Source organism: Myotis myotis, unplaced genomic scaffold (genome assembly GCF_014108235.1).
Source record: "Myotis myotis isolate mMyoMyo1 unplaced genomic scaffold, mMyoMyo1.p scaffold_m19_p_10, whole genome shotgun sequence".
Lineage (NCBI taxonomy): Eukaryota > Metazoa > Chordata > Mammalia > Chiroptera > Vespertilionidae > Myotis > Myotis myotis.
Window position 1 is genome coordinate 37,370,815 of NW_023416314.1, and position 27,693 is coordinate 37,398,507.

At 39.3% G+C, this 27,693-nt stretch overlaps 1 protein-coding gene across 9 annotated transcripts in view; it reads right to left on the reverse strand.

The window, feature by feature from the left end:
• EMSY (EMSY transcriptional repressor, BRCA2 interacting) overlaps positions 1–26,764 on the reverse strand; it is an 85,024-nt gene extending 58,260 nt beyond the window's left edge. For 3 of the 9 annotated variants that reach the window (XM_036324912.1, XM_036324908.1, XM_036324914.1), the window contains exons 1-8: positions 26,470–26,762; positions 24,631–24,739; positions 15,611–15,710; positions 13,665–13,739; positions 12,494–12,535; positions 8,660–8,835; positions 6,893–7,045; positions 4,266–4,525 (exon numbers count right to left, since the gene is read on the reverse strand). In XM_036324912.1, the coding sequence (XP_036180805.1) occupies positions 4,266–4,525; positions 6,893–7,045; positions 8,660–8,835; positions 12,494–12,535; positions 13,665–13,739; positions 15,611–15,710; positions 24,631–24,700 (876 nt within the window). In that variant the 5' untranslated portion in view covers positions 24,701–24,739; positions 26,470–26,762. Of the gene's footprint in view, positions 1–4,265; positions 4,526–6,892; positions 7,046–8,659; positions 8,836–12,493; positions 12,536–13,664; positions 13,740–15,610; positions 15,711–24,630; positions 24,740–26,469 lie in introns of all 9 variants that reach the window. The other 6 variants (XM_036324913.1, XM_036324911.1, XM_036324907.1 and 3 more) reach the window with 5 other exon arrangements.
• Between the last annotated feature and the right edge of the window lie 929 nt (positions 26,765–27,693).

A 27,693-nucleotide genomic window follows, 5' to 3' on the forward strand; every position in this document is an offset into this window, starting at 1 on the left:
AAATATATAACCTATTAGAATTTGAATCAAGTCCACAAAATCATAATTAATTATATTTAATGTAAAAGTCACTTTACCTAAAATAATTCCTAAGTTGACTTACATAGGATTTGTGAGAAATCCAAGGTGAATACAATAATGTCAACAGCCTTACAAAGATTTCAAAAAAATCCATCTACCCAGCAAAATGAAAACAAACAATATCTATTAGTCCTACCCATACTCAGCTTGTCCAAGAAATAACAATACTAATAGTACTGAGTGTACATGAAGTAAGAGTAGTTTTGTATCTGGAACACAGTAAATAATAAATATTTGAGAAATCAATGAATTTTATTTTTAACATAATTTGTTTTAAATGTTTATTTTTTAAACACAATAGAACAAATCTAAAGTTCTGAGCCTAAAATTTCATGTATGGCTCATTTATGACTTTGGAGATAAATATACCCTCTTATAAACATCACAAGTGTGACAACCTCAACTATCTATTTTCATAAGTCAGAAAGAAAAAAATAAAGTCACTAAATTTAAAAAAAAAAAAAGTTCACCAACTTACTTACAAGTAAACCTCCATCTATTACAAGTATATTTATATAGGTCTACCAAAGAAGATTGAACGGTTAATAATGTTAGGTGACATTTACTGAAAATTCAACATATGCACTGTGTAAAGCACTTTCCATGAATCATCTCATTTAATTATCCTGATAACTCTAGGAAGTAAGTACTGTCATTAACTTTGTTTTATAGCAAACTGAGGTTCAAGAATAGTGATAGGGCCAGTACTGGAACCAAATCTATTCATTCATTCATTCACTCATTCAACAAATATTACACCTACTACATGCCAGACACTATTCTAACCACTGAAGAATACAGTGATGAGTAAGACAAAGTCTCTACCCTTAGCAATTTCTACTCTAGTAGGAAATAAACAAATATGTAATATGATGTCAACTAGTTGTAAGCATAACAAATAAAAATAAAACAGTAAGGGAATAGAAAGGCATGGATAGGAGGTGGGTGCTTTTTTAGCTATAACTTTGCTACACTATTTCTCAAATACCAAATTTAGACAGTAGGAGAGAAGGTAGGGGAGAGAAGAATTACTGACAAAATAAGATCCAGCAAAGAAGTCAGTAAAAAAGTTACAATACGTTGACTTAAAAACTTATAGAATATAGTATGTGATGCCACCTAATATAGGGCTAGCCCAGAAAGCAATAATTATATTATAATAATATATAAAAAGTGATATTCAGAAAGACTACCTTGGAGACATCAAATTACAAATGCAAAATTTATGTTCAGTGTAACTTTTAAGAAGTCATCAAAAATAGTCAATTTCTATATATTAAGGGGTAAGCTTCAGTTAATTGATGAGTTCAGTTACTTGAAACAGCTCACTCACAATGGTGCAAATAAATAAAACATTGCTTTCCATAAAATAACTGCATTGGAAAGGAGCTAACATTTTTGAGTACACACATGATGTTTTACTTTAAAATACCCAATCTCATTTAATCCTCACAATAATCTCTTAAGATTGGAATTATTCTCAACTCACAAATGGGTAAACAGATTTAAAAAGACTAATTTATCTTAGATCAAACTTGAAAGAACTGGGGTTCCATCCCAGGCCTCTTTACCTAGAAATATTCTTGTTTGATTATAACACTATACCATAATGCCTCATTCTAAGATGGAAAATAGAATTATAATTCCACAGATCAACTCATTATCATTTCTACTTTATTAAGAAAATGATTTTTTTTTCCATATTATGTAATGGTATCCTTCTAGACAACTCAAGGAGATTCTTTAAATGAAAGTTATAATGTATCTGAAGATTAAAAGGTGGGAAGATCACACATTGAACACAAAAATTTACCTCCACTCTCTCCCAAATTCCTCTAACAGTATGAACAGATTTTTTTTAAAGGAAAGAGCCACATAAACCTGGAAGGTCAAAATGGAAAGGAGACAACAGCTATAAAACTTTTGGAAACTGGAAAAAAAACAGACAAACAATAATTGATCAAGCATTCCTAAGAAAGTGAAAACATAAGATAACAAACAGAAGAACAAAAAACAAGACAACTTGCATCAGAGAACCCCTGAAAGACTCAGCAACTGAGAGTACCAAATACTTCTGAAGTGGGGATAAAAGTAGAACTAGAGAGAAAAAATTAGCTGAAAGTCTGTTTAAATAGCATTTAGATCCCCAGTTATCCTCCCCCATACTAAAGAAAGACTAAATCCAAGGGAATTTGATGACACCAGGCTGAGTGGAGTGGGTGCTATGTTGAAAACAGAGAGGTAAAGTTTATATACTTAATGATGGGGTTATCCAGCCCTCTCTCTCCATTTACTTGCAAAATAAGGACAGAAAGATTTACTGCTCTAGGTAGGAAACTGGAAAATTCTCCTCTGAGGAAACTAACCAGTCCATGAAAAAGCCCCAAATGAGTGACAGCTTAATGGAAGTAAAGCGATAGTCAACCAGCTAGGTCAACCTACAAAGCCAGTCACCAGCCAACATATCTCACCCTATACACAGAATTTTCTGTTAGCTTTATAATACCCACTTTCACATATAAGCAGATAGCCAGCATGTAAGAAAACTCTGATATGAGAGAGAGATCAAAACAAATAGATAAAAGGAACTTACAGGTAAAAGAGAAAACATCAAAAGTTATCCTTAGCTATCATCAGATAAGAGAATATAGTGATTATATGAAAGAGCAGGATGCTGTATTTTTTTAACAAGGAATTTTCAGAGAATAAAAAGGAATTACTAGAAATTTAAAGTATGAGAGCAAAAATAAAAAGTTCCATAAAGTAGTGAAGGATAAAGTTAAAGAATAAAGAAAAATAATACTTATAAAACATTAATTATGTTCTAGACTCTATTCTAACAGTTTTACATTTATCATCTCACTTATTCATACCCCCAAAATCCTATAAAATGGATATATTATTTTCACTATTCTACAAATGAGAAAATTTAGGTCTAGAGTTTAGTTTTCCCACAGTCACAGATATTAAGTGGCAAATACAATACTGAAATTTGAATTCAGAAAGTCTAATTCCAAAATCCAGGCTTTTAACCATTATACTAAAGCAGAAAGAAAAAGCAAACAAATGGAAAATGTGAGTGAGAAAGGATAAGAACAACGAAAGAATCAATCCAGGCAGTTCAACATCATGAATAATAGGTGATCCAAAAGGAGAACAGAAAAAAATCAAAGAAATAAATGAAAGAGGCCATTGAGTAGGCAACCCAATGGATAAAAAACAACAACAACAACAAAAAAAAACTCACACAAAAAAAATTACCTTGAAATTTCAGAACTCCGAAAGTTACTGAGTTTTCAAAAAGAAGAAGAGGATCTGAAATTAGAACAGCAGTGGGCTTCTCAAAAGTAATACTGGAAGCCAACGGCAAGTGGAGCAATATCTTCAAAATTCTTAAGAAAAATGACTGCCATTCTAGAATAATTCCCCATCAAGAAAGTGGGAAGGTAGAATAAAGAAATTTTCAGTCCACCATGCAAGGTCTCAAAAATATACTCTCCATCAACTTATATACCAAGAAGTTACTGCAGGATATACTCTAGCAAATGAGTAAATAAACCATGAAAGAGGAATATCAGGATGTAGTGAACGAAGATCCCAGAAATGCAGGTATGCAACAAGCCTAAGATGCCATCAACATCCAGATTAGTGTGGGAAGTTAGAGGATTCTAGTCAGATGAAATTGACAGAATACTGTTCATTCGAACATAAGGAGAGAAGCGTTTAGGAATAAATTGATGACAGCAAACAAAATAAAAAGGTAATTATTCATTTAATCATATGCTTCCTTCTTATATGAAACACCTAACTCTGACAACTCTGTTACTCTAGCAAAGTAAAAAGTGAGCGCCTAAAGTAAAGTCATCCTATCTCGGGTAAAAATAATCTTTCATATTTAATTTTTTTCCAAATAGCATTACAATAATAAAATAGAATAGAAGTCTAGAAGCATGGGATCTGCTAACTGTGGCATATCAGGCACGTCATTTGGCATCTCTGAGCCTCATCTAGAAAAAGTGAACTAATACCTATCCCAAAGCTGTATGTGCAGAATTAAAGAGATGTGAATATTCCCAGCATAATGCCAAGCACATAGTAAGTACTCAGTGCGTTTGTTAAATCTGAACTGTACTGAAAGAAACGGAAATAGCAACTGGCAAGCAGAGACTCCCACCACTACATACCTTCTGTGTTGTTGTGTTCGTCGTCTGTGTTGATGGTTTGGTGAAGGTTATTTTCACAGGAGACATGTGAGGTGGTAAGGAGTTGGCAATGCTCTGCATGATATTGCTCATCTTAGGACTTCCACTCACAGGCACAGTGATCGTCTTTGAGACGGGAACAACAGCTTTTGGAACTTCCTTTAGGACAACAGGGGAGGAACTAGAAGAGTTTGTTCGCCTGCGTTTTCTGGGTTTTTCATCTTCATCTGAACAGCTAACACCTGAAAGACAAGGACAATATTGCTATATTTATATTTACAGCAATTTAGCATTGCATTTTATACCTTATTTTAGTATCTTTGTATCATCAAATTATCCTTGACCTCTTTGTTACACCCAATCAGTCAATCCTCCTTCAGAGAAGTTGTCTCTGAATGCCTTCTTTCCTTCTTTAATCCTATGGTGATGGCAAGACCCTCTTATTGCCTGCCTGTATTTTAGTAACACCCTCCTAAAAGGTTTTCATACTTTTAATCTCAACTTCTTTTCCACCCTCCAACCTACTTCCAATTATAAAATCTCATGGGAATGCCCTGCTTCAAATTCTTTAACAGTTTTTATCTTCCTACAAGATAAGGCACAAAATTATTACTATATCAAAGTCCCATATTTTTACAAGAACACAATACCCTGTTCCACTCAACCCTGTGTACCTCTATAATCCTGGTACGCTGAACTGCTCACCATTCCTCAAAGCCTTACCACATTCTATCCATCTGAAGTCTCTCTATACTGTTGTTCTTTGGGAAATACTATCTCCCATCAATGACCACTTCACCATTCTACAATCATCATCCTGCGAGCCATCTCTTCAGTGAATCCATGTTTCCTCTGAGCTTATAAAGCACCTTGTATAGTCTCTTCTTATCACTTGCTCCATGACAATGTGACTGTCATTCTGCATATCTCCCAGAATTAAGGGGTACCAGAGGAAAATGACTAAGTCTTTATGTGACTAAGTCTTATTGTTTCCCTGGCATCGTGCCTTGCACATATAAAGTTAAGTGAATGAATTATTCTGTCCCAAACTAATGTTGCCTGTGTAACTTCTGAGAATTAAGCAATATACTTCCAAAATATACTTCCTGTTACTTCAAACTATACCTTATGTTTGGAATTCACTTTCAAGGTTTTAAAAAACAATTAAAAAGTAGATCTCTAAAGTTATTTTAAAAGACCATCTTGGATAAATCCACAGAAATCAGACATAAATTTAATAGTCCCAAATTCTCAGTTTTTATGTACTAAAGCCTCAACTGTTTGTTTGTTTTTTAAATCAAGTGAGAAACATAAAACCTTGCAACACACATACAAAATCTCTACAGAGAAGATATTTTAAAAGTATACAGCATGATATAAAATATAAGTTGTAATAAAATATAACTCCTTACATGTTTAATTTTTAGACTCTAATTTATTTTTTTTTAAAATATATTTTATTGATTTTTTACAGAGAGGAGGGGAGAGGGATAGAGAGAGTTAGAAACATCGATGAGAGAGAAACATCGATCAGCTGCCTCCCGCACACCCCCCACTGGGTATGTGCCTGCAACCAAGGTACATGCCCTTGACCGGAATAGAACCTGGGACCCTTCAGTCTGCAGGCCGACGCTCTATCCGCTGAGCCAAACCGGTTAGGGCTAGACTCTAATTTAAACAACACTGACAATGACCTAAAATCATTCCTGTCTAAAACAGCTAATTCCACCTCTAAAAGTTACAAAGAAATCAAGTTTATAACTACATTGACAAAAATTAAAATCAAATATTAATGGTCTCTAGTTAACATCAAAAGCAGAAAAACAGACATAGATATTTTTTAAAAAATGATCAACCTAGCTGGTTTGGCTCAGTGGTTAGAGAGTAGGCCCACAGACTGAAGGGTCCCAGGTTCCATTCCAGTCAAGGGCCCATACCTCGATTGCAGGGTCAATCCCCTGGCCCCGATCTGGGCATGTGCAGGAGGCAACCCATCGATGTTTCTCTCTTTTGCTCTCTCTTTCTCTCCTTCCCTTCTTTCCCTCCCTCCCTCCACTCTAAAAATCAATGGAGAAAAAAAACAAAAAAATGAATTAGATATTAAACTGCTTTACAGGGTAGAATCAAGGGTTTAAAAACTGCAAATAAAAACTTCAAAAAATTATAGTCAATTAGAAATATAAAAGATGGACCTTCTAGAATGCTTCACTGAATCTAACAGATAATGTCCATAATTTTTTAAAACACTACAAAGATTACAATTGTAGGAGTAAACACTGAATGACTCACATAAGCACATTCCTTCATTTCTACTCCCATTTCTATTCCATGACAATCAAAACAAGTAAATACTTGAAGGATATCACTGGTCAAGGCATATTCCCTACAGAGAACAAAAGAAAAGTAATTTCTCAACCCCAGAACTAATTAAAAAGCAATAGGTAGCTAATCACACGTAAAAAAAAGAATTCTTTAGAACCTCCAAAATCTAACCACTGCTAATAGCCAGTGGATCAATGATTTAACCCAAAAAGGCAAATCTAATCAGAGCCTGTGCTGCAGCATTTAGCCAAGAAGATCCTAATAACAACACTGAGAATATCACTTACTTTTGACATAAACAGTACTTCCACTTGGCAAGACAACTACATTGGAGGCAGGACTGGCAGGTCTTGGAGACTTAACCGTTGCTATGCTGCCACTTGGAACAGGGGTAGAGGTTGGGGTTGACGTGGTACTTGTGTAGGAATAGCAAACCACTACTGAAGGAACGATAAAAAAAGTCTGCTGTTAACTTTCACGAAAACTGTCCACTCATAGAAAAATTAGTTTTTACCGCAGGCTAATTTTAACGTTTTCATGCGATCAGAAGTTAGAGGCCAGTGCTAGGTATTAGGTTTACAAGTTAAAAGGTTTAATAACCTTTCCTGAAAATCATCACTTAACTGGGTTTCCCCCAAGTATTTAAAAGCTGTTTACTAGTGACTCTGCCAATAAAGAAAAGTGCAGTTACAAAGAAATCAAGTCTAAAACTAAGAAAAATTAAAATCATTTTTCACTCATGGCAGGAGTTATTTAAACAGTACTTGCATTCTCTTTTAATATTAATAGCAGCACCAATGATGGATGGATAATTTTTTCCTAACAATAGCAATTTCCAACTTGGCTACTAGGGGGAAACCAAGGCAAGGTTCCTTTATTATAAACCAACTCACTAGTCACTTGCCATCCAAGCAGTGCAACAATAACTAAAGTAATGACAACATCATATTTCAATATCTTAAATAACAACAAGAAACAAAAATAGCTCATAGGCACCATTTACTGAGTACCATGTACTACACTAAATCTTTGTCTTCTATTATTACTAATTGTTATAATACCACACCTACATTTCAAAGATGAGGAATCCAAGGTTGACAGAAGCTAAAAAACTTGCTGGAGGTCACACAGCTAGGAAATGGCAAAACTAGTATTCAAACATAGATTTGACTATTGGAAATCCTATATTCTTTCCACTCTCCCAGAGTTGTGGATAGAAACGGTTAAGTGGGAAGAAAAGATTCACTTAACTACAACAAACAAATCAGAAACTCAATGGAGGTAAAGTTTGCATACTGGTAACTGTCTCTGAATACCTGTATAGCTTTCTTCAACTTAAAAAGAGAACCTAACCTGGCATGCACAAAAAGGGTATCTCACTTTGCTCCACAGCCCACTACTATTTCAAAAAGACAATTCCCCCAAGTCAGCTGACAACTGCATTATTTTCAGGGTCATTTTCATGCAACACCAAAGTAAGCTACTAAAAGTCAATCCAATGTGCACTCTCAAATTTAATATTACTCTTGGCAACCTCAGGAGAATTCAAAGATTTTTAAAGTATTTGTCAACTACTAGATTAAGTAAAAGAAAGCTTTCTTCATCTGCCAGGTAATCCCTAATGGATTTGGCACATTGAGTGGAATAGAGAAGCAGCATATACCACTGATTCCAGAAGACAAAAACAGAGCTTTATATTCTAAAGTATAAGTTCAGCATCTTTCCCCAGCAGCTAAGTGACTTCTATCATCTTACTTATTTCCCAAGTCACCATTAAAACCTTTTATTCACTCCTAACAAAACACACAAATCTCAAAAATTCATTCCAAGAAGGCTTTTTGCATTTTTGTGATTAATATAATTCACACTTTGCATAAAAGGGGGACTTAATTCTGGCTGAGACTAAAAACTTAGCAGTTTCTAGTTTCAGAATAAAAATTGGTCACTGATTTGCAACCTTTAAACACTGACATATAAACAGATAAATAATAAGACAACTTTTCTTGAAGAATTTAAGAAAAGTCATCTCTATACACAAATATTTTTCTACTCACCTTCCTTGCTTCCTGTTTCTGCAGGCACTGGAAGAGATGCATTGTGCTGGATAGCTGCATTGGCAACAGCATTAGCTGTTACAGTGAAGGCAGTTTGAGGAACCAGCCGGGGCATCAGTGGTACCAATCGACGACCTTCAATGGACCATTCTGAAGAGCTATTAGGTCCAGACATACTGAACAAAAAAGAAAACGCTGCTACAAGAGTTCTCAATCAATGAAAGTGAATCAAATATGTTTGCTCAAATAAATATAACTTTTTACATTTAAAAAGTACCCTAGGTGAATAGGAGAGGCTTCATTTTAAGCAAGTAAGATCAAACTTATGAATAATTAGAATTCAAGGAATTTCACATATACTTAGTTTCTTACATATCTTATTCTATAATCTGAATATTATAATGAACATAACTGAAAATATAAAATATTTTCCTATGCTTTCTAAATAAATATTGCTATTATTTTCATTAGTTTAAATCCAGTGGTATGAATGAAATCCGGTTTTCTACTACCTTTTAGAACTTAATTTTATAATTAAACTAGAAAGGTAAAAAGAACTATATTTTAAAAATCAGATTTTCCTCAATAATTAAGGATGGAATTCAGTGAACCTTTGCAAAATTATCTAACTGCCTGCATGACCAGAGGTTCGAAGGCTTTCAAAGATGGACAACTGAGGCAGTAAACGAGGGAAACTTGAGGGGTAGAAGAAGGCTGTATATATCACTGCATATTTCACTGGCAATGTATTACATTATCATCCTTATATTATTTTTTAAAAGACTAGATCTGAGGACACTGGGAGAAATCTGCCACTATTTTAATTTTATTTATTTATACCACTCTTCACTGTTAAGGATTTTGAGGCTGCTGAATGAACTCAATCCTTAAGCAGACACTATTCTGTTTCTCTACTCAACTTCTTGAGCAAAAATTTTTTCGTTTGTTAGTCCTCACCTGAGGATATTTTTTCCATTGATTTTTTTTAAAAAGTGTAAAGGAGTGGGAAAGACAAGAGAGAAACATCCATGTGAGAGAGACACATTGACTGGTTGCCTCCTGCACGTGCCCCGACTGCAACCAAGGTACGTGCCCTAGACCAGAATTGAACCTGAGACCCTTCAGTCTGCGGGCCGATGCTCTAAACACTGCGCAAAACTGGCTAAGCTCTTGAGCAAATTTTATCCCAGGAATCCAAACAGAGGTTGAAATATGAAAAGATGGTTGCATCTCCTCTCTTTACTTGGCTCTGTAAAAGGTAGTTATGTCACTTCTGATTAATGATTAGGGTTGAAGTTTAAAATTCACTTAGAGTCAATCAATCAATCTCTTCACTAAATCAGAAATATGTCTGTACCTTTTGCAAAACCAAAGATTCTACAACCCAACCTAGAGTTTAAGACTCTCTCTGTCCACTGATTCTTCATATTCAGAGTACAGAAAAGCCCTTATTAGGGGATAGTGGAATAATGATAATGATGATGGTAATTATGATAGCTAACATCAATTAAACACTTACTATATCTGTACTTTAGTACTAAACATTCTACATGTAATTACATTGAGTTAATGTAATTCTTTAAAAAATCCTATGAAATTAGTAATACTATCTTCATTTTGTAGATGTGGAAACAGAGTTTAACTAACTTGCCTAAGGTCACACAGCTAATAAATGCCTCCTTTAACAAGCATATATCATGCTATTGAAATTATTCACCACATTACAAGTAGAGTATATAAAGATTTTCAAATGTGTTTTATGTCTAACTTTTGCTTTTGATTTATACTAATCAAGCACTGCTATCTAATTACTACCAACCTTCACTAAATAGAACAAATAAATTACAACTTGAGAAGGATTTACATTCTGTTCAGAAAGGAATTTCTAGGAGTTAATGAATTCAATTGGGTTACTGTGGGAAATATGCAAATTTCCTCATCATTTAACACAGTCCTACCCAAGACAAGAGAAAGAGGATTTCCCAAGACCCTCTCACAGATCTATTAACAAACACATTATCTCCACATTGATGCTAGTTCTGAAACAGAGTGGTATAAACAAGAGAGGCAGGAAACAGCTATAGCTAATTGTCAAAAGACAAAATTCTAAAAGATATTCAGCATTTTCTTGGCTAACTCCTATTTTGCTACCATTTTGTTAGAATATCACTAATAAATGTGCTTACTGAGAGTTTACCACACAAATAAAGTGTTATCTACACTTACCTGGTGCATTGTTTAAATGGTGGCAGAAATTATGGAAGATTAATAATTTCAAACACATGAATATATGCTATTGAAAAGACAAAATTTGCAGCGCAAAAGACACACTGCAGCTTTTAATCTATAAATCTTCCAAATTTCTACTCATGCAAACATGCTCAAACCTTTTTTAAGTTAGGAAAAATTAAACATCGTTATAATTAGATAAAAAATTCCTCTCTGCTTAGCAATGAGGGTATAAATATGCATTTGTTGCTCAAATCATCTAAACTAAATTTTAGAAATTTTTGTAAACATCTTACTCCAGGGCTTCTCTGGCACACCTAAGTTATATTAAGATGGCAAAGGAGGGTGGAAACCTTGTTCCAGCCCCTTTTCTGAGAGATCTAACATGATGCTAATAAAACTACCTTGGCCCTCATATCCTTTGGTGTGCAGGGCACCAGCAAGAAATCCTCATCCTCACATAGAAACTCACACAGTCTCCTATAATGTTGGGCTGATGAAAAAGGGGTTAAGAGAACAATAATTCCAGATTACCACTTTCTTTGAACTCTAGAGACAATGCTGGCAAGAGTGGACAAATTAAAGACTCTGAAGCCCCTTGACATTCCAGGCTTTAATACTATAATATTCTGATATGTTTCAAAACTGAATTAGAGAATCAAACTTAATAAATGGCCTGGTACCAAATAATAAGTAAGTGTTATGCTTCAAGCCACAGGCAAGGTTTTTCTTTGATCCCAGACATCCCACTCCTTTTGTTTCTACCTCCTTTGTGCTCTTCTCAGTTTTCTCTTCACCTTTCAACCACATTCCTTGGGCCTAAGCTGATGTTTTGAGTGGGGGAGGGAAGGGAGAGAAGGGGAATGCAGTCAAAATTCAGATGCATTCCTCCTTGGCTAGAGTTGCTTTTTTCAGGCTCAGAGTATGACACCCTCCTACAAATATCCTTTGAAACCAGGTTCTGTTGCTATCTCTTAAGCAAAGGCAGAGGAGATGGAGCAAATGAAGGATCTATGCCTTCTTCATCACTGCCACTCTGACTTTTGGATTCAACAAATAAATGTGACATCTGATCAAACTAAAACCACAATATAAAATATTAAAAGAAATATGGAAAAACCTAAGAAGCTTAAAATTATACACTGAAGTAAACTCTTCAAAAAATTAAATTCGTGTATTAAAGAAATCAGAAGGGGAGAGGGGAACACAGGCAGATAAAAGCCAACTCTCAATTATCCATGCTAATAGATAGAGGAGGGAAAGGGAGAGGTCAAGCAAATTAAAGAAATGCACATATTATCTAAAAATACTTTGGTAAATACTTGAAAATTATTCCACCAAACTTCTCCAGGACAACTAATAAGTAATAAAATAACTAATTAAAAATTTCACCTCCTCTCCCTTCCCACCCTCTGACTAAAGTACTCCCAAGCAACAAAATGGCTAAAGGGTGGGCAGTATTAGGTGAGGGAGAAGGGGAAGAGAAGGAAAAGCAAGGGGCAAGGTTAATTTGTAAATGGAATATGCGCCCCTGAATAATTGAGAGCTTCAATTTTGAAATAAATACAAGAAAAAGCCTGAAATAATAATAACCTATTTGCATACCTGTAACTTGGTCTTTCACCCAAATATAAGGATAAATTCATTCTTTAAAGGGGAAAAAAGGAAAAGGAGACTAAATAAATGTTATCCTTAAGTATGACACTGATGCATCAACTTACAACTATTGCCCCACAATACTGTTCCAATGGTTTTAAGGTACTAATATTGTATCTAAGTGCCTCTGTATACCAGCTATTGTTAACTACTTTATTATCTAGCACATTACTTTCCCATTACCAGTTCTCAAATTAGAATCTAGGCTCAGTTATTACTTTTTGAGCATACCAATTCAAAAATTTACAGCAAATTAAAGAAGGAACACATTAATATTTTAATGTTTCAACCATGTTGGTCTGACAACTAAATATTTAATATCTCTAATGGAAAACTGCCAGCTTTCTAGAGTGCATACATATCTACCACTGAAAGCTCTCAAAATTCAAATAGCTAAACTTTTAAACTATGAGGTTAAAAAGATAGCACTCCATTTTATGTTCCTATCATCTTGCATTAACATTTAAAGGATTAATTTCTGTTCCTTTCTATTCTTTAGGAGGCACTGTCTCCATACATACTCTACTGTTTGACCCTTGCCCTTAGTCCTCCACCACCCTCTACCCCATCAGTTGAACAGTTATAATGATTTAAAAATAATTTGATAAGAATCCTTTATAATTGTATTTTGTTGGCTTTTACAAAATATATTGTATTCATATTTCTTAAAAGCAGAACATATATTTTATAATCTTTTTGTGAATCTCAAAACATGTGACATATTAGTCAGTTATCTAAAAATTTAGAATGCCTATTTATAAAGCAATATATATATCAAATACCATTACAAAGACCCTCTAAGGGAATGTCAAATTTGGGGAGCACACTACTTTGTTACTGAACTTTGCTTCAAGTGAATCATCTGCTAAATTCTGGGGGTCTTTAGTTTTATAGAGATTACATTGTAACGGGATTTGAACTGAGTATTTAAAGCTTGCCTAACCAAATGCAAAAACATAACCGATTGAATAAACAGTAAATAGCATTATGGTCAGGATCTCTGAGTAGAGCAGTCTTAAAATAAAAGACTCAGGAATCTGCTACACAATAGGAAGACTGTTTCAAAACTATATTATACTATGTCATAAAAAAATCAGGGGTGGTATGACTAATGGCTTACTTATGTGCAATTGTTGTTAACCGTTCATCGTTTACTGCTCTCCGAACTTCAGCACGGTGGCGTTCTGTTGAGATGCTATGAAAAAAAATAGCCATTATAGAACTCTGTCAAGCAGGCAGCTCTTTTCTATACTTTTATTAATGTTTAAGCCAACATTTTGCTTGGGGTTGTGGGGCAAAGTTGATTTGTGAAAAGATATAGATGGGATCTAACATTTATCTTCAAATGCTTTATTTAATTAAATTCAAAGAAAAAGATTCAGACTGGGTCTGTGTAACTGCAGAAAGAATTAGCTGAAAATCTGAAACCAAAGGAAGACAAATTCAACTTGATCTGAAGTCATTGCCTCAAAAAACTCAGTAATGTCAGACCATGTACAAATTAGTATAGGTTCCTATTATCTAAGTATGCAAACAGCCACTGAATGACCCCTAATCACTCAGGAGAAAGTCTTCTCAAGTCCTTTCTAAAGCTCACGAGTCTGTAATTTATGTTCAATGAATATAATAAAGAAATGGAAGTGACAAGATAATCTGTTTCTAGTGGCAACTTGCTATGAAACTTAACACCAGGATATTACTCCTTTGTTACTCCACATTTCAGCTATGTGTCTTCTACAGCATGTCTTGTTACCACTATGGTAAAAATGTGCTAACATTGAACCTGGTTAAATACATGTAAAGTTAATACTAAACAACTGAAAAAAGGCTATAGCATTCCATTCAAAAGTAATAAAATAAATACCACTCTTAAAATTGTAGTGTTTACTGTGTAAGCTAAATCTACACCATGGACTAAAATAAATTTAAGGGGCTAGAAAGCAGAATTTATGAGGAATTATACACAAGAAACAAACAAAAAACATAAATTATTAAATATGAAGACAGTAAGATTAAGGTTTTGGCTTAATAATGTCCCTGTATTAATGTTAATTAAATATAGGAAAAACCTTTTCCCTACTTCCACTTTTTAAAAAATTGTTTTTAAATGCAGAAAGGAAACTTTAGTTAAAACAGAACATTTTCTGAGAAAGCTCAAGATATTAGAATGGCTTAATCAAAATATCAAAGAACCCCTTCTATAAGACTTTTTTAGCCCTGGCTGGTTTGGCTCAGTGGATAGAGCATCAGCCTGTGGACTGAAGGGTCCCAGGTTCGAATTTGGCCAAGGGCACATGCCCAGATTACAGGCTCGATCCCCAGTAGGGGGTGTGCAGGAGGCAACAGATGGATGGTTCTCTCTCATCATTTCTCTCTCTCCCTCTCCTTTCCTCTCTGAAATCAATAAGAAATTTTTTTTTTTTTTTAAAAAAGAAATTTTTAATGGATTCAAGTGCCACTCTAATGGGAAGCCGAAGGGATAAACTATCCTTAAGACTATGACTACATAATCACCACTTCTATAAATTAAGACAACTGCCTAGTATCTCCTTCTTCTCCTCAATAAAGTAGGAGCCCAGCGGGCATGCCCCAGTGGTTGAGCATCAACTCATGGACCAAGAGGTCGCAGGTTCAATTCCCAGTCAGGGCACATGCCCGGGTTGGGGGCCACGCAAGAGGCAGCTGATCAATGCTTTTATCTCTTTATCCCTCTCCCATCCTCTTTCTCTAAAATCAATAAAAACATATTTTTTTTTAAAAAGTAACTGGGCCACTCTAGATCTTCATATCCAGTTGCTGCCAACTCTTCTTTCCTTTACCCATGTCAAAAATACTTTCCTTTCGCAGCTGGCCCAAGCCTAAAATAACCTGTCTTAAACCCTTCTGATTATATTACAGAATAAATGGTAAACTGCATAATTTTCTGTAACTAAGAACACAACTGAGATGGGATCGTTAAGCACCAACAACTTGAAGACCTGTCTTCAATCTGAGTGTGAAAAGTACTGAAACCCCTCAACACGAAAATTCTAGAGTCACGTCTCACAAACTTATATGATAATTTACCTAAGAACTTTTGAGAGTTCTCCAAGAAGATCTTTCTTTTCCTTGGTGAGATCCCCCTGTGCCCGAAGTGCACTGATAACTCCAGCATATGCCTCCAATTCTAGAAGAAGAAAATTATTTTATCAAGAAAGGCCTTCAATATTTTAATACTGTGGCTACATATAGTGAAACTTCAGGGGAAGAAACCTAAAAAAAATAAATAAAAAATCAATATATAAATACTTTTTAAAATTCCTCTCAAAAATGTTATCTAATAACATAGATTAAAATGTAGCTTTTAAAATTTTATATCATTTTCTTTTTACTGCCTCAAGAAGTCATGTATTTAAAATATGGAGGTAAAAATTCTAACGGTAAATATTTTGTCTCACACATTATCACTAAAGGACATTTAACTCAGATGCTACCAACAACTGGAAACAGACTCTAAATGATATAAGACTGATAAAGAAGGTTTTAGCATTACTGAAAGGTATCTTCACCTCTAATCCTTGAAATAATTCCTTAGGCTTGCTTAAGAATCCAAACTATATTCCACATACTTCCTTGAGAGTTGAGAGTACTATGAATACTGTGCAATGAAAAATTACTGGAACAAGAGTCAAGTGACCAGATTCTGGCTCCAACACTGACACCTACAAGTCGTACGACCTTGGGCAAGTCCTTTCTCATCTCTAAGCCCCAGTTTCTTTATCTAAAAGAGACTTTGAAGGGCCTGGCCAGTGTGGCTCAGTGGTTGAGCATCAACCTATGAACCAAAAGTCTCGGTTCAATTCCCTATCAGGGCACATGCCCGAGTTATAGGCTCAATCCCCAGTGTGGGGTGTGCAGGGGACAGCCAATCAATGATTCTCTCTCCTCATTAGTATTTCTCTCTCCCCCTCTCCCTTTCTCTCTGAAATCAGAAATAAATAAATAAATAAACAAACAAATAAATAAATAAGAAAGACTCTAAAGCAGAGGTTCTCAACCTGTGGGTCACAACCCCTTTGGGGGTCGAACGGCCCTTTCACAGGGGTACCCTAAATACATCCTGCATATCAGATATTTACATTACGATTCATAACAGTAGCAAGATTACAGTTATGAAGTAGCAACAAAAAATAATTTTATGGTTGGGGGTCACCACAATATGAGGAACTGTATTAAAGGGTCGCGGCATTAGGAAGGTTGAGAACCACTGCTCTAAAGATACCTTCCAGATCTAAGAGCTTCTCCAGCTATAAAAACAATCATCAAAATGATTAAGGCAGATTAGGAAACATGAATTACTCTTACAGCAACCAGGACTTAATATACCAAACCCTAATGCCATAAAGTTTCATTTCACTACCTTTTCACAGCAACAACCATTATGAAATAAAACTGTCAATCCCTAGTACTGGTAAAACCAAAAAGTCCTCAATGGCTCCCAATGAACCATGCCTCTCCCCCTGATTTGGCATGTGACTTGCTTTAGCCCATAAAACCAGCATACGTGATGCAAGCAGACAAGCACACAGGGCCTGGCTCTCTTGGAACTCTGAAATCACCAAGCCATGAAAAAGCCCAGAATGAAAGGCCACATGGAGAGAGAGGCTCAGCCATCTCAGCTGAACCCAGTCAACCAGCTAAACTACCAACTGAAAACAGCCAAATGAAAGAGCTCAGGCAAGACCATAAATACACAGAATCTTGAGAAATAATAAAATAGTTGTTGTTTTAAATCATTAATACTAGGAGATAGGTAGCTGGGTAAAACAAAATGATGGGAAATAAGTGCCCAGGCTACAGTTATCTTCTTACTAAATTCAAGTTGCTACCAGTATTTGCCACTAGCCAATGCCTGACACAAAAGACACTCAAAGTTAGCCAAACAATGAAAGAAAGGATATTTGCATGCTAAGCACCTATATCAATAATAAACTAATAGCCTCATTCAGTTCATATTATTCACTGTTCTAATTGTAAAAAAAAAAAAAAGCTTTATATGGAAAGCTGAGCTGACTATATTAAATAGAAATCTCTGGACCAAATGAATTATCCCAGCTGTAAACATCCTGCATGTCCACTCGGTGCTGGATAATAGATCAATGTTTCACGAGGTTTCTCTGGAAGAAGAAAGCTCTGCTGCTCTGGAATAGTGAAGGAAATACTCAGCTCCAGAACACATATATTTTAGCTATTATTAGGACCCAAAGTAAAGTTCAGAAAAACTCTAGGATAACCAACTAAGAAATCACTGCACTCTAAATGTTTATGCCCCATTTAGGAAATATTTCATGCAACAAATCAATATTGATTCCTGTATATATACCAGATAGTATGCTAAATCCTGCCCTCAAGGAGTTAACTCTAGAATATAGCTACAGTGAAACAAGTCATCAGACAATTATGATACAGTTTATAATACAGTGGTAAAGGCACAGAGGAGAAACACATCATCTAGTCTGGAAGCATAGGTTTCAATCAGAAAGGTATCTGTGCTCCAAGCAAGCAGGGGAAAAAGAAGGCAAATGTGCAAAAGGAATAGAGAATAAGACAGCAGATAATGTTTTATACAGACATCAAACTTCCACTAAGTCAGTGACTACTCAGAGTGTTTTACACTGGAAGTGAAAATATGTCTGTACGTGCATAGTCACTAATTCAAACCAAACTACTAGTTGAACATTACTACTACACGGGACCATGGAGAATATTTACATAAACAAAGTCCCTATCCTCAAGGGGATTAAAATCCAACAAGGGGTGCATGTAAGGGAATAGAGAAGGATAAAAATGGAAAAGTAGTTGGGTGCCAGACTAAGAAAAGCCTCTAATTCCAGTCTAAAAAGTTCTTATTTGATAGGACTCAGTAACTGAATGTGGAAGGAATAGCAGAAAGAAAGGTTTTGCAGTTTACAAGATATTTAGGAGAATGTCAATATCATAAGAAATAGAGAGGCCAGAGAAAAGTGGTTTGAGGAAACAGAAAAAGAAGCTGACTCTGGGGCTTTGGAATTTATAGTGATCAAGGCACTATTGCAAAAAAAAAAAGTGAAATTAACTAAAGAAATGTGACAAAGATTTTTGACATATCAAGTCTCACTCCAAGTCTAACTAAAAAGTCATGCACAAAAGTAAGGTAGCAACCTCACAAAATACTGGGACTCAGAAGAGTTATCATAGCTACAAAATCAAAGTCACTTCCTCTCCTTCTCCAGAAATTCACTCATTGTAAAGAACTTTTAATAGCTTCCCAACCTCCTTCACATTTATTGATTTCCATTTTGATGGGTATCCTCAGATCCTGACAAATATCAATTTCTGACATTAATTTTGATGCCGTTCTATTATATTGTTAACTCTAATGATACATAAGTATAATGAAATAATAAACACATGCAAACACCACAAAAAAACCCAAAGGATTTACCATACCATTTTTATAAAGTCCTCAACCCATTCCCTTTAAACAAATCAATCATTAAATTATACTATAGTCCATAAAGCCCCTGCAAAATCTTTCTTTCTGCTATTCCAAGAATTTGCATTTATACATATAGTAGAGGCCCAGTGCACGATATTCATGCATTTGGGGGAGAGGGGTCCCTCAGCCCGGCCTGTGCCCTCTCTCAGTCCAGGAGCCCTCGGGGGATATCCAACTAATGGCTTAGGCCTGCTTCCCAGGGGGAGCGGGCCTAAGCCAGTAGTCGAACATCCTTAGCGCTGCCCTGGAGGCAGGAGAGGCTCCCACCACCGCCGCTGCACTCACCAGCCATGAGCCCGGCTTCTGGCTGAGCAGCACTCCCCCTGTGGGAGAGCACTGACCATCAGGGGCCAGCTCCTGCATTGAGTGGGATCGGGCCAAAACCGTCCATGAAACCATCCACTGGTGCATTGCCGGGGTCCTGCCCCAGCTGGTCCAGGGGTCCCCAAAGGTGTGGATGGAGTCGGCGAAGAAGGAAGGACACGGAGACAGCGTTCAGTTGATCAGCAGCCTAGCCAGGATCTCCAGCCAAGTTCTGGTCTGGATCTCCAGCGAAGTTCTGCTTAGGATCTCCAGCCAGGTTCTGTGTCCATGTTCTCTTGCTAGGTTCTCCAGCCAGGTTCTGTAGCCATGTTCCCTCGCTAGGTTCTCCAGCCAGGTTCAGTCATCAGGTTCTAGTCAGGTTCTCTTGCCAATTTCTGTAGTCAGGTTCAGTCCAGGATCTTTTGCCATGTTCTCTCCAGCGAAGTTCTTCTGTCTCTAGAGAACGTTCTGTGTAGGTTCTGTGCCTAGGTTCTGTCTCTCTTGGTTCCGTATTCTAAGTTCTGTGTACTAAGTTCTGGCTCTTGCTGTCTTGTTGCATCTGTATTTATACCAGTTGATTCAATCCTATCAATCTCTATTACAAAGGTTAGGGCGTTTCTTATCTTCATTCCAGGGAGTAAAGATTATGTAGCTTAAGCACGATTGTTCGTAGTTAAAGTGATTAATTACCCGCCTGGCACTTAGTTAAGAGGTTTTATTCCCTCCCTAACTTCAAGGGAAAATCCCTACCTGGGGAAACAACCTTTCTCAGAGAGGAGACCTTGGTTAAAACACATAGTGCCAAGAAGGTGAGCAAACATATTAAGAACAGTATGCCATATATGCCAGGACCCTTGAAACAGCAATGATGGACCAGCTCCCGGCAGTGCATGATCGGGGCCAGGGAGGGACGCGGGATATTGGCCAGCCGGGTAGGGACTGCAGGAGGGCTCCAGGGCTTGTCCAGCCTGTCTCGCTCAGTCCCGATCTGTTGGACCCCAGCAGCAAGTTAACTTACTGGTTGGAACGTCTACCCCCTGGTGGTCAGTGCACGTTATAGCAAGCGGTTGAGTGGACTTAGCATATCATTAGCATATATGCTTTGACTGGTTGAATGGCTGACTAGACAACTGGACACTTAGCATATTAGGCTTTTATTATATAGGATTATATAGGATGGCAAGGGAGAGGCAGGATAAAAGAAAGGAAGCATTTAACTATCAATAGTATGTTCAGTACACCATAGAAAAATTATCTGCCGTAACCGGTTTGGCTCAGTGGATAAAGCGTCGGCCTGCGGACTGAAAGGTCCCAGGTTCAATTCCGGTCAAGGGCATGTACCTTGGTTGTGGGCACATCCCCAGTAGGGGGTGTGCAGGAGGCAGCTGATCGATGTTTCTCTCTCATCGATGTTTCTAACTCTCTATCCCTCTCCCTTCCTCTCTGTAAAAAATCAATAAAATATATATATATTTTTAAAAAATTATGTATCCCAATCCTATATAATAAAAACCTAATATGCTAAGTGTCCGGTCATCCATTCAACCAATCAAAACGTAATATGCTAATGATATGTTAAGGCCGCTTAACTGCTCGCTATGACATGCTCTGACTACCAGGAGGCAGACAGTTGACCAGCCGCTATGACATGCACTGACCACCAGGGGGCAGACAGTCAACCGATCGACCAGTTGCTATGATGTGCACTGACCGCCAGGGGGCAGAGGCTCCGACCAGGTTAGCTTGCTGCTGGGGTCCGGCCAATCAGGACTGAGGGAGATGGGCTGGATATGCCCTGGAGCCCTCCTACGGTCCCTCCCTGGCTGGTCAACCTCCTGCGTCCCTCCCCTGCCCCCATCGTGCACCGCTGGGGTCCCTCAGCCTGGCCTGCGCCCTCTCGCAATCTGGGACCCCATGGGGGATGTCAGAGAACCGGTTTTGGCAGATGCCGCAGGCCAGGCCAGACCCCACTGGTGCACGAATTTGTGCACTGGGCCTCTAGTTTCTTTATATTTAAGTAAAATCTAAATGTTTAGCATCTTACCTAACTAAAATTTATAACTATTTTTAAAAGGACAAAGCAAATTCTTAAAATATTTTCAACTAATTCTTAAATATTAAGAATTAATTCTCTAAACTTTGAACTGGGAGCTAGTGTTTGAAGGAAAGGTTGCATTATTATAAGCAACCAATGGGTGGGAAAGAAGTCTCTGCAAATCACTATCAAGGCTCACTGAAGATGACATTACCCTGTAGGAAGGCTGTTTTTTTGTATAGAGCAGCTCTCCAGTAGCATTACCCACATAGCACTGACTAAAATTAAGCATAAATTTATACTTAAAGGTTACCATTTTTATACTTAAACATAAAGTCTTGATTCAAGGCCACAAAAGCCCAAAAATCTTAATCAATCTACTGTAGTTGTGAACTGTTCCTCTTAATTATTTCAGCTATGAAACAAATACAAACCCTATTTTATAGCTGGTAGCTAGAAATTATAGCAACTGCTTGTAAGTGTGTAGAAAACCATCCTTAAATTAGTACTAAAAGTTTGGATATAAGGTTAAAGGGAAAAAAAAGATACAGGAATGACTGACAAAGACAAAAACAAACCAACTGCCTAGTTGTACTAAAATATAATGCTAAGTTTTTAAAATAAAGAAATCTTCATAGTGGTCTGACGGGAAATAAAAACAGCCAAAGTTATTAAAAGGCAGAGGAAGAGCAGCTATGACCAGATTTACACACAGGAATTCCTAACAAACATTTATTTTAAAGAAAAGATTCTGCCCTAGCTGGTTTGGCTCAGTGGGTAGAGCATAGGCCTGCGGACTGAAGGGTCCCAGGTTTGATTCCGGTAAGGGAAACATGCCTGGGTTGCGGGTTCGATCCCCAGTGGTGGGTGTGCAGGAGGCAGCAGAAACAATGATTCTCTCTCATCACTGATGTTTCTATCTCTCTCTCCCTCTCACTTTTGCTGTGAAATCAATAAAAATATATTAAAAAAAAAATCATAGATTCATCTGCCAAAAACAAATGTCTAGCCCTAACCGGTTTGGCTCAGTGGATAGAGTGTCAGCCTGCAGACTGAAGGGTCCCAGGTTCGATCCCAGTCAAGGGCCTGTACCTTGGTTGTGGGCACATCCCCAGTGGGGGGTGTGCAGGAGGCAGCTGATCGATGTTTCTCTCTCATCGATGTTTCTAACCCCCTATCCCTCTCCCTTCCTCTCTGTAAAAAATCAATAAAATATATTTTAAAAAAATGTCTAAAAGTTGCTTTAAAATACTGTATGCTCAGATGTTAAGCCCTGTAACAGGTCCTTTTTATATACAGTTAATCCACATAACAAACTTATGTAGCAGATATTGTTATCCTTCCTTTACAAAAGTGCTAGCAGATTTAGGGAGAATAAATAACTTGTCCTTGATCATGTGGATCATTAGTAACAGAACCAAGCCCCCAAGCCTGTTGGAATTCAAGGTCCACACTTTCCCCTTCAAAATCATCTATACTAATAAAAGGGTAATATGCTAATTAGACTGGACATCTTCCGGATGACCCTCCGGACATCCTTCCGGACAAAGCCATGGTGGCGAGGCAGAGGCAGTTAGAGGTGATCAGGCTGGCAGGGGAGAGCAGTTAGGGATCAGGCCGGCAGGGGAGAGCAGTTAGGGGGATCAGTCCCACAGGCAGGTGAGTGGTTAGGAGCCAGCGGTCCCGGATTATGAGAGGGATATCCGACTGCTGGTTTAGGATTGGGCCTAAACTGGCAGTTGGACATCCCCCGAGGGGTCCCGGATTAGAGAGGGTATAGGCCGGACTGAGGGACCACCCCCACCCTGTGCACAAATTTCATGCACCAGGCCTCTAGTAGATATCTAAATAATTCATATCTACTGCCAAAACATTTAATGTTCTTTTCAAATAATTTTTCATTTATTGAGCACCTACTATGTGCTAGCCTGAGACTACAGTGATAAATGAGACCACAAGGTCCTTCTTCTACCTTGCAGTCTAAAGCAGCATTTCTCAACCAAGAATCATTTGAACCACAGAATACAGAAAATTATTTGAATTACTTTTTATCAATTTCCCCATAACTAATACCATTTTAAATGCATAAGAAGTTAGTTCATTACATACAACAGATACTTTAGTATTAGGGCTTAAGTCCCTAAATGCTAGTTGAGAAAGGCTGTGCTAAAGGAAAATATAATAAACGAGAGGCCTGGTGCATGAAAATTTGTGAATTGGGGGAGGGGGTGTCCCTCAGCCCAGTCTGCGCCCTCTCGCAGTCTGGGACCCTTCGGGGGATGTCTATCTGCCAGCGTAAGCCCACTCCACGGGGGATCGGGCCTAAGCTGGCAGTCAGGCAGCCCGAGAACCCTCGGGGAATGTCCAACCAACGGCTTAGGAGCGGGCCTAAGCCGGCAAGTGGACATCCTTAGCACTGCCGTGGAGGTGGGAGCGGCTCCCGCCACCGCCACCACTGCCGCCACCACCACCACCACCACCACCACGCTGGCCAGCCACGAGTGGGCTTCCGGCGGAGCGGAGCTCCCCCTGTGGAAGTGCACTGACCACCAGGGGGCAGCTCCTGCATTAAGCGTCTGCTCCCTGGTGGTTCGGTGCGTGTCATAGCAACTAGTTGTTCCCAGTCATTCCACCATTAGGGTCAGTTTGCATATTACCCTTTTATTATATAGGATTGCTATATAATTCATTACAACCACAAAGGGTATTTTATTACTGATAGTACTGTGAAATATAATTTGGAAAAGAGAGCATAGCTTACATTAACTTACAATTCAGAAACAATATGTAATTCACATATACATTCATGAAGGTTAAAACTATGTTAAAGTGAGACAGGAATCATATTCCCCGGTTGAAATACTGACTCCAGGACTTACTATCAACATTATCTTGAGTTCTAAGCTTCAGTTATATCATCTGTAAAATGGGGACAAATAAAGAAAAATACCTACTCTTTTAGTTTGAGGATTAAATTAGAATGTAAAGAACTCAGAATAACCCAGTATTCCTCAAGAATTCTTAGTTGCTATGATTATTATGCTTCATGCACATACTATGTACAAAGCACTATGGTAGGCACTGGGGAAATAGCAATGAGTAAGACAAGAACAATACCTTTAAGGAATTTCTAATGTAGCAAGAAATATGTCATCCCTGCAAACAGCCATGATCCAAACAAAAAGAGAAAAGTATCACGGAGGCAAAAAACACAGAAAAAGAAAAACATACCCAATTTTCGAAGAATCCTTTTGCATTCATCCCTGCTGAGATCCAAAAGGGTTGGCCACACAACAGGCATTGCTGCTTCTTTTTGGGAGCCCCAAAGAGCTTGTCTTCTCTACCAAAACAAAAAATCAAGTCGTCAAGTACATTCAAAAGGCCACTCACCTGGAGATCCACAGGCTAAGAAGTAAAACCAACAATAAGAATATCTCACCGCCCTATTTCACCACCACTTTCCTACTTCTGACAAATGAACTACTACACAATCATCTGGGAGCATACTATTCCAGCCTATAACTGGAAAAAGCACAGACTACAGAGGCAGACACCTCTAAACTCTAGTTCCATGTTTCAACTTTACTGTGTGATCCTGGGAAAATTGGCCCTTCTGAGCATACCTTTTACACATTTTTAAAGCAGAGGGTATCATCACCCAGTTTGTGATGAGGATTAGAGAACTGTGTATGTGAAGTTACCACCGTGGCTGGTACATTGTTTAATTAACAGGCACTACTACCTTTGTGTAACCTTGGACAAGTTACTTGATTTCTGTCGGCTTTTCCAGAGTTACATGAGATAAAATATGTCAAAACTCCTAGCACCATACATGGGTTAACGGAACTTAAGAACTTTCTCCTCAATCCTAACAATGACAGAGGAATGCACACCCTGTAGTCTTTGGCCATTTACCAAAAGTGTAGACGCCAGGAACTTACTTGGCAATGGGAATTCCCTAATCTGGAAGATAAAAAGACAACGGAGCTGGGCACTTGTGCAATACCTGCTTCGCACACAGTGGGTCCGCTGTAAATATGTGTTAAATAGATAAATGGCTGAGAAGAGTAAACTGAATGAATGAGTGAATTAATGAATAAACGAATGAATGAATGAACGAATGAATGAATGCAAGAAGGAACGAGCGAGCTCCCAGTCCGGTCGAGGAGTCAGGCGCGGAACCCGAAGAACAGTTACACCCCGTTCCAGGCGCCCAGACTGCTGACTCCCCGCTCCCCGCCTGGAGGGGAGCCCCCTCCCCCTACTTCCCATCGTCCGCTCGGCTCAGAACCTGCCCAGAGCAGGGAGAAACGGAGTGCGCGCCCCGGCCGCCAGGGTGACATAAAGAAAAGGGGTGGGGAGGAGGGAGAAGGGGCAGAGCTAAAAGAATCCGCTCCCTCCGCAAGCCAGTCCCCGCCTCCCGACGGGATCTTGGAGGCGGCCGGCGACCCACCGCCGGGATCGAGCACCACGTCACGGCATCCCGGCGCGTCCCCCCGCCGGCGGTCCCCACCGCGGGGCCGCGTCGCGCTGGAACCCTGGGCAGCGGTGGCCGGAGCCGGATCCCGGAACCGGGATCTCGTACAATCCTTCCCTGACTCAAGTGTCAAGGAGACAAGCCCGCCCCGCCCCCTCCCCACACAGGCGCTCTCGCAGCGCCACCAGCGAGGCCAGCCCACCCTCCGCACCGCGGCCCGGCGGCGCCGACCCCGCCACCGAGCCCGCGACCCAAGCCCTTCGGCGCCAGCAGCGCTGTCAGGGGCCCCCGCCAACCTCAGCGCTTCGCTCCCTCCTCTGCGGAGAGGACAACGGAGAGAGAGGAGGCGCGTGGACAGCCAGGCAGATGACCGAGCCTCACCAGGAGGCTCCCTGGGCTGAAACCCCAGATCCCCCAGCACGAGGCCTGCCAGAGTCCCCCTCAGCCCACCTCGGGAACCCAACGATCCCGTTAGGAGACAACGGAGGATGGGGCTGGGCGCCCCAAGCCGGGCTCTGCCTGCTCAGCCCAGGGCTCCTCCAGCCTGGCTAATCTGCCAGCTCTTCCCGGCACCCTGTCTGAGAGTCACCCACCTGCCCGGCCTTTCGGGGCTCATCTAAAAGGCTCCTCCGCCAAGACTAGGGGACACCAGGAATTGGGTTTGTTTGCGGTGCCTCAGAAGGGGCAAGATGGCGACAGGTATCAGGGCGCAGGCGCAGCTGCGCGCTGCCAGTCGGGAAATGTAGTTCGCCTTTCCCGCCTTTGGGAGAAAAGCCCACAGAAGGTCTCCTTTCTCCCCGTTCCTCTTTTCCTCCGCGTTTTGAAAGGAAACGAGAGACATCGCGAGGGGCGTTGGGAGTTGTGGTCCGAACCCAAACTCTTGGTCGGCTGCCGCACGCGCAAGGGGGACTGGGATTGTAGTTTCCTTGGCTTCTCCTCCGTCCCCTCCGCTCCGGTTCGCGCGCCTGGCCTCCGGCTGCCATCTCCCAGCCAATCAGCTGCGCTCTCTGCTACGTGCTGCGTCACACGTAGCGGCCAAAATGGCGTAGGTAGCTGGAGTCGTGGTGTGTCCGCGACCTTTACTCCAAGCGAGGTTAGGGCTGGAAGGGGAGCAGCGACGTCCCTGAAATGACGTGGAGGATTAGGATCAGATTCTTGGGAGTCTTGGGAGCAATTATCAGTTGCTTTTAACCCTGACCCCTCCCCCGACGCAACTCGGGAGAGTTAACCTGCGCTATGAGAATCGATGTATCGATGTAGTGGACCGCACAGGTGGCTTGTACCTGTTCAGGGGGTTGCGAGGTTGCGGAGAAGGGGACCCTAAGCGTCCTGGAATTCGGGTTTCTCCGCCTGTGCAGTGGGAGTGATAGTGCTGTCTCGTGCCGTATCTGTCAGAGGCGAGAAGGAGACGGGGTTTATTTGAGGCCCGTTGAGCTGGTAGGTTCACCCTTTAGCTTTTGTTCTTACAGGACAGTTTGTGAAGAAGGGGTCGTTGTCCCTGTTTTACAGATGAGAAAAGAGGCCCAGTATCCGATGATTCGCGGCCATAAAATCAAAGTCAGTCCCTGGTATTGAAGATTCCGTCAAATGTTGTGATTGCCTTCCCTCTACATTTTGTACTTGTGGAAACATAGGAACTGGTAACAACAAGAAAACAAAACAAAATGCTCAAGTCAAAGAGGTTTTTAATATGCTTTCTGGTATTAAAGTTTCCTTGAAAAAAAAAAATGGGGTCAGTACTACCCTGCGGGGATGTTGTGATATAACACGGAGAAAAACAGTTAATTTGTAAATTGTGGACACTGCAAATGTGTGCG